The sequence below is a fragment of the Lasioglossum baleicum genome, chromosome 11, assembly GCF_051020765.1.
Source record: "Lasioglossum baleicum chromosome 11, iyLasBale1, whole genome shotgun sequence".
NCBI lineage: Eukaryota > Metazoa > Arthropoda > Insecta > Hymenoptera > Halictidae > Lasioglossum > Lasioglossum baleicum.
In genome coordinates this window covers 2,484,078-2,497,979 of record NC_134939.1, presented here as the reverse complement: position 1 = coordinate 2,497,979, position 13,902 = coordinate 2,484,078, and the positions used below count along the sequence as shown (strand labels likewise).

At 41.7% G+C, this 13,902-nt stretch overlaps 1 protein-coding gene across 4 annotated transcripts in view; it reads left to right on the top strand.

Moving 5' to 3' along the window:
- The window catches only part of LOC143213463 (nephrin), a 561,898-nt gene that overhangs the window by 513,625 nt on the left and 34,371 nt on the right, over positions 1 to 13,902 (top strand). For all 4 annotated transcript variants that reach the window (XM_076433355.1, XM_076433354.1, XM_076433357.1 and 1 more), the window contains exon 12: positions 3,277 to 3,603. In XM_076433355.1, coding sequence (XP_076289470.1) covers positions 3,277 to 3,603 — 327 coding nt within the window. The remainder of the gene's footprint in view (positions 1 to 3,276; positions 3,604 to 13,902) is intronic.

Genomic DNA, 13,902 nt, shown 5'->3' with positions numbered 1-13,902 from the left:
TAACACGCGTGTTATTGTAATTTTTTTACTTCGATGAATATCAATGTATTGTTTACAATAGTATGAAATTTAGAAGCAAATCGTGATGTATTTGAATTGTCTATCATGGAATGATTGAAAATATTATTCGATTCAATACCGTACATTATTATTCGTAATATTTCTTTTTTTCCTTCAATCAGATATCTTGTTAAAAAAATTTGAGAAATGTATTGATTTATACTGGAATTGGTTATCTTATTTTTTTGAAAACATTGATGTCAAGCTATTCGTTTATATGATTGCCGGAAATGAGTTTTGCTATTGAAATTCAATAGTATTGAATATTAAAATAAGTTCATATGATATTGGCACTATTCAATAGTACATCTTATTGAATCAACATATATTTTTTTTGTTTCGACGGGATTTTTTTCTCAGTATAGAATCTTACTAGATTTTCGATCGAAAAAGTGGGTCTGCGCGCTGTCGGTTTTTGTCCTTATTTGAGCAAAGTTTGGGCTGGGTGAGGGCTCATTCTAAAGAGGAAGGTTCAACGCACTGCGCTCTGGTCATCATAGCAGTCAAAAAGTCTTTTGGAGACAGAAAAATGCATTGAAATCTGCGGGTTTTTTTCCTAGATTTTTTCTCTACTTTGAGCCCTCATATTATTAGTTATAAACATAATCTCGTTAACCTCGTGACCAGAGCGCGGTGCGTCTAACCTTCCTCTTTAGAATGAGCCCTCACTCAGCCCAAAATTTGCTAAAATAAGGACAAAAAGCGACAGCGCGCTAACCCATGTTTCGAGCCATTTTTCTAGTAAGATTCTAGTAATTTTCTAGTTACAAATCGAGCCTGTACTACCCCCTTAAACGTACCAAGCTATGAAAGCAACATGTTGCCTTACAAACATGACAAGATTTAATTTATTTAGACTTGTGCGCGGTTGTTGTTACATTGAATAATGGCAAAATAAAAAATCTAGAACCAGTCGTTTGACCGGTCGTGGTAGGTTTAGTGTTGCAACGTTGTAGGGATCTATCTAGAGCAAACAGGAGTCTTTATCGAATCGCTGCAGCCTCAGGAAACGCTGCTAGAAACCGGGGCAAGCGTTGCAACAGAAGATCCTTCCACTGTTCTCAGGATGTCCTCGTGATTTCTGGTTTGCAGCTGACTTCGGGCAGGTTTAATCCTAAGAGGGTCTAAAAACACGAGCGAACGAGCTGCAAGTAGGAAGCGCGTAACGGCCGACAAAAGGGAGTCAGCTCGTATAAAGGCGCGTCAATACGTCAGAAATGCGGTTCAGTGCCGGGCGAGGACTCTAAACCGTCGGGACGGGCCAATAAAAACCGCCATTAAGGAGAGCGTTGCATAAAACCCAGTTGAGTTCAGTTGGATTCGATACGGGGGCGGAGCCCTGGTCCGGGGAACGCCAGCGCAAAACCTAAACCTCGTTAGCTCGTGCCGGTTGATTAAAGACGACGAAACGCTGCCGTTTCTTAGATAGCGAGCAGCATTTTGGCCGGGGAACGTGCGTCGCCGACGATCCCGTCATCTTTGTATTCCGTTCCCGTAGTTGTTAAACGTTTGTCGCGACAGTTTTCTCGAAGCTACTACCATCCTCGACGCCTTCAACGCTAGCCAATCACGCTGACCTATCTCTTCGCGAAGAGAGGATACGAATCGGTTTCGTTTATCCGAGGAAACCAGGGGATCTTTACGGAGACTTTAACTGCTGATTGTTAAACCCAACCCTCTCCGCCGTCGGATGACGAAAACAAAATAGCGGACGGCCAACGTCGTCTCGGACTGTTCTCGGTCCTAAAACCCCTGAATAGGGGAGGTTTCGACCCCGAATCTGACGCTAAGGGAACGTTCATCTCGCCACTGAAACGTTTTCTTATCTTATTTAGACTTGGATCTGTTCGGAATGTTAAACTACACGAACCAAGCAAAACCTCATCGAAGCGTATTTTGAAAAATTGAATTATTTAAAAAGTTACAGCTATTTGATTTAGGGAATAATAAAAATTCATGTTTTTTCGACACATTATTTGAGTCTGCTTTGTGGAGGTACGTGTTTTAGGTAGTAAAATGTATCGCGTATATACGTGTCTTTGAGAGGATGACGGCGAATTGCATCGTTGCCATAAGGGGTTTATGCGGCAAAGCTAGGGTGAAGGTAGCTTGACTCTTCTGACCGCTGGGATGTTGTCTCTTGGGCAGATTTTGGCTGTGTGGTTGTGAGAAACCCATTAGCGGGATTGCACCCTTTCCAATCAAATACTAGCTTAAGGCTAGACAATGCAGAGTGTGCGATCTTCCCACAAATCCTTGATCCGTTATACCATCACTGGGGCTTGATCCTCGGTAAAAGGGTACTAACGTCTGTAGCTAATCTAACTCTTAAATACAATACCACTCGAGAACAATTGGCTTAATTATTCCATCGAAAAAGCTAAATAATGCAGAGTGTACTCTTCGAAAAATTCGTGATTTAAACAGGTAGATTTCGAACCTGGAAATTCACAGCAATTGTTTAACACTTTATCTGCCGGTAGCCTATTAATAGGCTATTCAATCATTGTGATGTACCAAACGAAAGCATAGAAATTTTCTTTTACATTGCAATCTCAAATGAAACTATTAGATGACGTTACTGACGGTGACTTGTTAGTTCATAATTAAAATTTCTGTTGCTATTGAAGGTTCCATTAAAAAGTGTTTAGCCACACACATATACCATAGATATTTCAAAATTATGCAATAACCACCGGTCGGTAATGTCTTAAAAGAGGAAATAATTGTCTCTCCGAGTTAAAAAGAGAGTCTCAATTTTTCAGCTGTTGTATCACGGAAAATTTTTAGGGAAAGCGAACGATGGTTATTGCCAGTCTCGAAGCCACGCCCGTTATACCAACACAGTGGCTTGATCCTCGGTAAAAGGGTACTAACGTCTGTAGCTAATCTAATTTTCAAATACAATACCACCCGAGAACAATTGGCTTAATTATTCCTTCGAGAAAGCTAAATAAAGCAGAGTGTACTCTTCCAGAAATTGTTGATTTAAACAAGTAGATTTCGAACCTGGAAATTCACAGCAATTTTTTAAAAGAGGAAACAATTGTCTCAATTTTTCAGCTGCCATATCATGGAAAATTTTTCTAGGGAAAGCGAACGATGGTTACCGCCAGTCTCGAACCCACGCCCATAAAAGGCCAGTCAACGAGAGACCACGAAAGGAAGCAAAGTCACACCGGTCCCAGAGATCGTACAAATGATTTACTTTTCCAGGTCACCCGGACACGCCGCACAATTGCTCTCTTCAGAACCAGACAACGGATTCTCTGTACGTGGAGTGCACGGAGGGGTTCGACGGCGGCCTGCCGCAGAATTTCACGATCCAGGTGGACCGGGAGGCGAGTAGCGGTGGTAGCAACGGCCCGGCGAAGCCCAGCAGGACGGTGTACAACCAGACGAGCAAAGTTCCGTCGTTCTCGATGAGCAACCTGGAGCCCGGGACCAGCTACGACGTCTACATATACGCGAGCAACAGCAAGGGTCGCAGCGAGACGGTCCGGTTCCGTGCCACCACCCTGAACCTGCCCGAAAGACGAATAGGTGAGTTAGTCCCTCCTTTGAGAGAGCGAGGCCGCAGGACACCCGTGTAGATCGGACGCCAGAGATCGATCGATCGGACGATGACGATCTCCGTCGGTGAATCCGTCGATGGCTCCGAATCCGACGATGCACAACACTCTCTTGCGATTTCCTTTGAGCACTGTCTGCTACGCTGCACGGCCTTGCATCGTAGAGCTCACGTGATTATCTATATTTCTTCTTAGTACTGCTCCTCGATCCTCTGTCTCCCTCTATTCCTTCTCTCTTCGATCTTCGAAGGGCTCCCCTTCCTCTCTCTCTCTCTCACTCTCTCTCTCTCTATCTCTCTCTTCAGTGCGCGCGCGCGATAACCTTGTCCTTCTTAGACAACCACCCTATCCCTTTATTTACGATCCGACGGGGGTTGAGAACGAGCGAACGCTGCGATACGCGTATCGATCAGCCTTCCGTGGACGGACTTCGGCAAAAGGATCCAGCAGTTTTTCTTGAGAACCACACTGCTGGATCAACGATCATTTGAAACGAACGTCGCCGGTGCAGTTAGCGGATCGATTGCACGGGAAAGTGTTCGCCTTACGTTTAGAACTGGTTTTTCTGGCGTTTGTCTTCTTAGCTTGACTTCGCGACGGGTACGTGGACTTTTTAGAACCATCCTTGGACATTTGTACTGCAATTTCTGGATCGTTCGGACTCGACTGATCACCCAGTGCTCCGCAATTTCTTCTTCACAATTAAAGCGAACCGGCTCTACATTTCATCATTCTAGAATCCAACCGATCCTCCAATCTCTAGTCTCCAAAATCCAATTACAACAAGATAAACATACATTTCGCCACTCCACGGTCAAACTAATCATCCAGAAGCAAACCAATCCATTTCCCAGCCTTCAGCAGCCAATTACACCGGTGAAAAATTAGAGCTCAGCATTCTAGGACTCGATCGATCAACCTCGAACCCAGTCCCGAACCTGGAAACGTAGATTCTAGAACCGACGTTGGAAAATTGGAATATCTGAAGTGATATTTGCAAGTAGCGACGCGCAGGTCCTTAAGCTTCAGAAGCAGCCGCCCCGATAGCTCTCCGAGCGACATGAACGTCATGTTGCAGCGTTTACTCGTGCTCGTATCGTAGACCAGCGATTAGGCGCTTGATACTGGTAGCTCGGCAGGTGTCCCGACGAGTTCCAGGTCCCCGTCGAACTCGATTACCGGTTTCCGTGCTCCGCGACCCGTGCTGCATCGTTAGCTGCGCCGAAAACTGCATCCACGCGAGCATCCGACACACCGCGCGCAAGCGAAATACTTGCCTGTACATGCGGGACCACGATCGTCTCCGAACTTTCCAATTTTAAGTGGAAAAATTCGACACCGAAAAACAGGCGCAACAATCTGATTCGTTGCCAATGGAGTTTCTTTCCTGTTGAAATCGATGCCAGCGACCGAAGTCAAAATTAATCGGCATAATTAGCCGCGTGATTTATTCCGGTGATCGATGACGTCGGGTTTAATTAACGAGCGCCGATTGTGGCAATTAATTTCGTGACTTCCCCGGGATCAGATTTAATCGAAACGCGGGTCCGCGAACCATCATCCCCGAAAATCGAGATTCTTCGACGGTATTTGGGGATCTACCCGCGGATAAATCGAATGTTTTTCGAGCCGTTTGCTCCGAAATTAACGAAGGGAACCGTAACGCGATCGTCATTGGTTCTGATGGAATTACCGGGTAGGTAGGTTCGAAAAAGAAGAAGGATTTTCTATATACTATGTCTATATATACATATGTACATACCTATGGTACATCTTCCGGTTGACGGTGATTGAAGATTTAGGGAGCGGTATTACCCTTAATAAATCTTGGCCAAATGACTGCGCCTTTCAGCCGAAGGAAAATTGGATCGCCGGCGGGTCGTATTATTCGAAAGTTCTTAGAAAATCCCGGGGACGAGGGTCCGCATCCGAGGAAAAAAGGCACGTTAAGAACCGATTCCGATGAATTCTCCCGCGAGTCCTGTCCCGGGGTGCTCTCGCTCGGATTAGTCCCGGCGAAACGCTGGACAAATGTTCAGCCTCGAAGGCGGCTGTTCCTCTTAACCTTTGTTTGTTCGAACAACTTGAACCTGGCTTTTTCTCGGTGAACTTTCTCGCTTTCATCGGTTGTCGAACAGTTTCTATATAAATCGAACGTTTCACTCCGAGTATACAAAGCTTCGAGACTTTTTATCCTTGGATACATTTTGTCTAATGGAAATTCGCTCCTGTAGCCCCTGTCATTGACTTGCACTACTTATCAAGTTACAGTCAAGTTGATTAACATAAAGTAGAACCGACTCTCGCTCGGTGTCGGTCGGCGAGGATCTAGTAACATCTAAGAGGAACTAGTGCTATTAGTAGGTTGAAGAAGTTCTCGCTGTTTTTGTCATCAACTTAATTCTTTATTTTAAAGAAATTAGTAGAAAACATGTCATTGAAAGTATTGTCCATCGCTAGCCACTACTTTTTCCCATATTTTTGGTAGCATACGAATTCCACTTGAGAAAAACGACACGTCTTTTGAGGCTGTCCAAGAGTGGACCCATTTTTTAGCATCTTCGTAAGAATGAAAGTGCTGCTCAGCCAGGCCATGTGTCATTGATCCGAACAAATGATAGTCGGAAGGGGCAATGTCTGGTGTATACGGCGGGTGGGGTAGGACTTCCCATTTAAGTGTTTCCAAGTATGTTTTCACCGGTTTTGCAACATGTGGCCGAGCATTGTCATGCTGCAAAATCACTTTATCGTGTCTCTGCTCATATCGCGGCCGTTTCTGCTTCAATTCTCAGCTCAAACGCATCAATTGGAGTCGATAGCGATCTCCCGTGATGGTTTCGTCCGGTTTGAGAAGCTCATAATACACTACACTCAGCTGATCCCACCAAATGCAGAGCAGAACTTTGGAACAATGGATATTCGGCTTTGCCGACGATGTTGATGGATGACCGGGCTTACCCCATGATGTTTTACATTTAGGGTTATCATGATGTATCCATTTTTCATCGCCAGTTACGATGCGATGCAAAAAACCTTTTCTTTTCTGCCCTTGAAGCAGTTGCTCACACGTGCAAAGACGCCGTTCGACGTCTCTCGGTTTCAACTCGTACGGGCACCCAATGTCCTTGTTTTTTAATCATTCCTAACGCTTTCAAACGTTTCGAAACAGTTGTGTCATCAACTTCTAATGTTTTTGCCAGTTCAGCAAGCGTCTGACACGAGTTTTCGACGAGTAATGCCTCTAATTTTTCGTCTTGCAACTTCTGGGATGCGCCACACAGTGGTCCGGATCGAAGCAGTTGCTATCATTTTGTTATAACTTTTGAACTATTAGAGATACCGCAATGAAATTTTCACAAAAATATTTAAAAAATAGTAATTCTTACCTAGACATAATTAAATATTTTTTGCATTTGTTAAACAATAATTTTTACTAACTTTTCATTGATATTTTCTATTAAAAAATGAATTATTCAAATATAGTTTTTCAACCTGTTTTTACTTGTTGTGAACAATAATTTTTAGTGTTGGCCTTAATCTTTAACACATAAAAGAATGCTTTCCTGTGTAAAAAAAAGAAATATTTTAAATACATATTGCGACTGAAATAGTACTAAAATTATATTCAGTCAATATTACCACAAATAAAAAAGTAAGCTAATAAAATAAACATACCATAATTTGTCTTTCGTGATGATCTATGATGATCGATTGCATTAGTTAATTAATAACTCTACTGCCTCCGGATTCAGTATTTTAGGATTTCTTTTACATGTTAATCTTACAGTCAGCGTCAATATTAAGTGGACACTCTTAAAAATCGCATAAATTTTTAAAAATTGGTCGAAAGGACTTGAATTTTTTAAAGATGTTAGACTGACTAGTTCGCTAGAGATTAAGATTGCAATTGGTAAGAATCATACAAAATTTAAAAAATAATGTTTTGTCAACTTTTTTATCTGGGCCTGTAACGTTAATTTAAAACATGCGTTTTATAGATTTCGGTAACTTATATGGTCAACATTGCAATGAGCTACATACGTTTAAAGATGAGAGCTTAAGGGTGAAAGTCGCAGATTTTCATTTTAAACGTGTTTTTCAATTAAATTTTCAATATGTATATAAGTTACCAAAATCTATAAAACGCATTTTTTAAAATATCGTTACAGGCTCAGATAAAAAAGTTGATAAAACATCATTTTTTAAATTTCTATGATTTCTACCACTTGCAATCTTAATAAATTTTTGTTTACTTATTCTCTAGCGTACTGGCCGGTCTAACATCTTAGAAAAATTCAAGTCCTTTGGACCAATTTTTTAAAAGTTATGCGATTTTTAAGGGTGTCCACTTAATATTGCCGCTGAGTGTAATTGTGACATGTACGGGTCAGATGTTAACAATAATCTCAAATAGTTTTCGAACGCTGCACAAGGTTCCAAAGATAGAAATAAATGCAGTAAGAACGCTAAGAAACTCTCATCATTCGTTTCGTTATATTTTTTTGAAAATAAAAGTGACTATCGAAGTTAATTTACATATATATCTTTACTCTATTTATCTCTTATAATATTATTGCAAAAACGTCCGTATTTGGAAGACATTTGATCAGTCATACGAGCCTGTTTTACGCAAGCGAAACTCGTCGCGAAGTAACATTGACAGCTTTGAACAATGATAAGTTGCAAAGTAGGACGAGGTAGGACAATATTCTTGCATAATTATATACTTACGGGAAAGAATGCTGAAAATTATCCAGTTTGTTACAAAACAAGACTTTTCATAGTTCTCTAAATATTCCTTGTCAAATGTAAAAAATTTGGCCAATTTTTTTATTTCATTGAATATTAATTTTTAACATATTGTCAACAATAACTTTTAGTGTCGATATTAATTTTGCAACACAAAAGAGTGCACTTCATCGTAAACAAAAAAAAGATAACTAATATTAAGTGGTGTGATTAGGGCACCTCGAAGAAGAGAAGCAATTTTCTTGGTGGAAAGTACTATCTCTAAATGTCTACCTTTAAGTATTCGTCCTAATTACAATTCTTGGTAAACAGCATTAACTTTTTTAATTTTCGAGGGTGATTGACATTTAGGAAGCAATACAAATTTGTTAGAAATCGATATGAGAAAGTTGACTTTTTAGCTAAATGACACCAACTTCTTCGATCCGGACCACTGTGCGCCAGGGCGTTCTTTATCTTCAAGATCATAATTCTCATTTTTGAAACGCCTAAAGGCCTAATCCAATCTCTGCATGTCGTTTCCGACAGCGCATGGTCGCCGTAAGTGTCCACTAGAATTCTGTGTGCTTCAGCTGCAGTTTTTTTTTATTAAAGTAGTACAGTAAAATTCCCCGCAAATACTCTTTTTTTTGGTACGAAATTCGCCGTGTTGAACACTATGAAAAAGATAGTTGTTCAGATATGTTTCTTCTATCGATCGTATTTGCTGTTAATACATTTTTAAATGCTTTCGGCGCAACGGTTCGATCGTGTATGACGAATTATAAAGCAATTTTGCTAATTGTCAACCAAAATCAACGTTTCGATCCTAGTTTGGATCTTTTTCAAGATTTATTTGAATCGCGTCTGTAAAGTAAATATGTTATAATATTTTCAAAAAACTATTGAATGATTAAATGTAAGAAATGTTGTTCATAAAGACACACTCACTTGATTTGGGGAAAATAAATTTATAATTCTTTATAATTCGTAATAAACGATCGAACCGTTGCGCCGAAAGCATTAAAAAATTTATTATAGTTGTTTAGACTTCGGCGGAATGGGCATACAGTGAATTTCAAACTTGCTTATTGTAGTACTTCTTTATAGATGCGTTACCATCTTAAACTACATGCGCGCAGTTCTGGTAACGCTGTCTGTTGGAAAACAACGAGAACTTATTATTCAACCTCCCAATACAACCAGTTAATTGAAGATTAAATTGGCGACCCGTGTGCGAAGACGGAACGAATTCCATCGGATAGAAATAAACGGGTTGCAAAGTCGGACGCGTCCCCTTTTTTCCCTCGGAGAGATAACGGTACGGAGGTTCCCTCGAAAGGGATTCCACTTCCAGGCTGCCAAAATAATTTTGTCCCAGCGACTCTGCCAGATTGCGAGCTCATTCTTCCTGCTAATTGCTAACAATTAACTCTGGAACGCCAGGGCCGCGTCGGGGGGGACCGGGTTTCCCCGTAAACGGCCTGTGTACAGTACGCGTTAATAATGCGTGGCTAATTGGGATGCGAGGGGGTGGGTTCTCGCGGCCGTTCTCCTCATCGTTGACTCTGCCTATTCTGCCCGTTGGCTAACTGGGATCGGTGTGCTTCATGCGACTGTTGGCTCGCGCTCTAATTGTCCGGCTGTCTTTTATTACCAGCCAACGCCGGGAACTCTGTCGCAAAACGGAATTTCCTGCGGGCAGGGGGACCAATTTCTAGATCCGAACTCGATATCGCTCCTCGCCAATGGCTGGGATAGGTTCTGCGGTGACGATTAGGCTAGCTACGCTTCGATCTTATTCTCCTGCGAGCGAGTTCTAATACCCTATCGATAGTTAACGATTTTTTTCAAATGATTTTTAGAGCTTCTCTTTGCATTAAATTGCGTTTATTATCAATCTCGTCTATAGAATCACGTTATACGAGTTTCCGATGATTTTAATGGTTTTCAAGATGCGTCCTTAACAATTTGAAACACCAATCAGGTATTCGAATGTTCCCCGTCAGAGCGGTTTGTACATATTCCGACGGATCGAAGAAAAATGGGATTAAATGTCGTTTAAATGACGTGGAAATGCTCGATAAAGGTAACGCGAGATTGTAAACCCGATAATTCTGTTTGTTTTCGGAATACTGACTAGGGGTGGGTCCCGCGCGCAGTGGTATGTGTCAATAAACCGGCTGGCAGAGTATCAAGTAGTACGAATCAATGATATTTACCCTCTGGTCGATAAAACGTGCAATCCTATATTTTTTCGGGTAAATAACCCCAGATTTTCTCTTGGTTTGGTAATACTACCCTCTCGCGATCAGCTCGCTGCGTCGGTAATTCGTTAAACGCTTTCATTAAAGCGACATTTCCGAAAGGAAAACAACGCGTTCCAAATAACAAATTCATTTTGACATTATCGCTGGCCAGTATCTTTGACCAGCATCGCTTTATTTCGCGTTTGTAAAGCTTACTGTACGACAATCTCCCTGAAAAAATTCACCGTAAATTCCAAAGTAAAGAGCATCGAAAAATCAATACAAATGTTTAGAACACGTATACACTAGTCCAGTCAATGAATGCTCATAAGGGGGATGTAGAGGGAAAGGGAAGGAACACAATTTTTAACTTTGAGACTTTGGTTGGACTAGTTAGGAGGTAAACATACTGAAAGTCCCTACTCTTAGGAGGTGAGGGGGGCACATAGAAGGTCCCCTTTTTCGGTTTTCCGGTTATATCTCGAAAACTATGCGTCCTAGCGATAAGACTATTCTATACAAAATTAAAGCTGACAAAATGTGCCACAAGATTGATTGGATTCAGTTTTTCGCTATCTCGCATAGTTCCCAAGATATCCGCGCTCAAAGTTCACTAATTGTGCTATAGAGTTAGCTAGTCAAATAAGGCAAAACTTTATTTTTCACAATTCATGTTTGAGCGCGGATATCTCGGAAACTATGCGAGATAGCGGAAAACTGAATCGAATGAATCTTGTGGCACATTTTGTCAGCTTTAATTTTGTATAGAATGGTCTTATCGGTAGGACGCATAGTTTCCGAGATATAACCGGAAAACTGAAAAAGGGGACCTTCTACGTGCCCCCTGCACCCCGCTCACCTCCTACGAGTGGGGACTTTAGTATGTTTACCTCCTAACTAGTCCAAATAAAGTTCCAAAGTTAAAAATTGTGTTCCTTCCATTTACCTCTGCAACTTTTCGTTGACTGGACTATACCTCTCGAGTTTGCTTTGCCGTAAAGCATAATTCATTATACACGGTTATCATTGAGCTATACTACTTAATGCCTCCACTGAACTTCCTTCTCGGCGATTTCGCGCGGAATAAATTCTTGCGAAAATCCGAGAAGACTATTCGAGATTGAGAATCTGTTCGGAAACAATACTCCGCGAAAGAAAATAGCTCGCAACGGTGGATATCACTGAGCACCGCCACTTGATCCGCTTGTCCGCGAGTTTATTGACTCGCGCCGCTGTCCGAGCCGTCCAAGTCCACCTCGGCAAAAGAATCAGCGCGGAAAAAAAGACGGCTGTCCTGACTGGTGTTCAGTCGCTCGTGTGATTCTTCTTCTGTCAGGCTCCCGAATATTTCGGCCGATAAAGCGGTCGTTCCGGCGAACTTCCGGCACGGACTTAGTTTTCGAACGAAAGTCAGATACGCTTGTTATGCGACGTACAAATGACGAAATCGAGCTGCTCGATCGGCGACCAGTCTGCTCCTATCGGGCAACAGCGTGTCCAGCCAATGGCAGATATCGATTGCGCCATGACGTTTATATTAAAACATGTTCGAGCGACTCTGCTCGATGAGAAACGAGGCACTGCCGGGCTTCGGCAGAAATCTATTGTCACTCGCGAACTGGTTTACGGGTCGGGAGAAAGAAATTTACGGCACTCCCTTTTTTAAAATATATTCTCTGTCCACTCTCGGACTTTTCGCAAAATCTTCGTCTCCGACCCTTTCGATGGTGGATGGTAAAGTGTTCAATTTTTTTTCGGAGATTGTTTCTCTGACATTTTGAATAAATGTCGCTGCCAATCGATGATCCGATAAGCCGCTGGAGGTAGCAAAACTGCTAACCATTGAATGAGGGTGCTTAACATCTGTGCATACATAATGAGAAACGGCGATATGTGCATGAGGGCGGTGATATACCTTAAGCCGGCCCTTTCGGAATCACATCGATACGACTGGATACCTTCGACATAACCTTTCAGCGATTGCAAATTGAACTGGTCGCTCGACACCGACGAGGGATTAACGTGAGCATACTGACTCAAACAACCGGAGACACATAGCGAAACCACCGGGAGATGAACCAACCGATTCATCATGCGGTTCCAATGCCGGTCAGATCAATTTGTTTTCGCTCTAATGTTCCTCGCTAACTATTCACAGGGTTCGCGAACGCTCCGGAAACAAATTTCTAATTTGGCATCTATGAATTTCTGTCCTCCATCGAAAGAATCATTTTCACAATTGTCGAGTTTAAACTATCCGATAGCGAAACAGCTTCAAGCATCGTCCACTATTTATTTTTATTCCGCATTCCCGCACGAGCCCGGGACAAACTCTAGCGAACACAGAAACTTTCGCTCGTAAAACTTCCGATCATAAAATCCCAGCGCGACGCGACGTTCCCCATTGCGAGCGACTCTGACGCAAAAATTGTCGACTAATTCGACTCAAACGGAAAACTCGATCACTTCAAAACACGAAATTCTCTTTCCACCCAAACGAAAGCATAACACAAAAGCGATCCTTCGAACCACACAATCCTCTACACTTTACGTTGCTAAAATTGGGCCAGAGCAGGACTGGCCACACTGTATGTATGTATCTGAAAAAGACAGCAAATAAACATAGGCCGTTTAAACCAATCAGACAACAAAATTAAAACCTGTGACGTTTTTAAGGTCCAGGGAGAAGTACGTCCATCGATCCGCAAATACAGAACTATAATTCCTTCGATCTTGACCACCCAGAAAGTCTTTTTCGGGTGAGAGATGGGAAAAAACGCATTTACTCAGATGACGTAATGTCGCTTGCTATCCACTAAAAAAACCTACCTCTCAATGGGGCTTTAAACCAGAGTTGTGCAGAATTACAATTGAATTACTCCAGAATTATAATTACAAAGTAATTGAATTACATTGTAATTCAGTTATATTGTAATTTATACACTCCTCAAAAGAATTAAGGGATCACTTGTGCGAACTCGAAAAATTGGCCCCACTTTACGTGATCATAACTCCGCCAAAAATTGCCATATCGATATCGTTAAACAATGGTTTAAAAGCCCGAAACCTCCAGTTTCAGATGCTCTGTTTCAAATTGTTGATATGTTGGTTTTTTACAAAGTTATAGCGAGATGAAGACAACATTGACGGTTAACAAAAAATTTGTGCAACTTTGGAAATTCACACGGGGAGCAACAAATTTTTTTAATAAATCGCGTTAATATCATTTGGAAGGGCTATCTTTTCTGTGTAAATTGTATGGATGTTGAATATTGTGCGATATTTTTTATTCG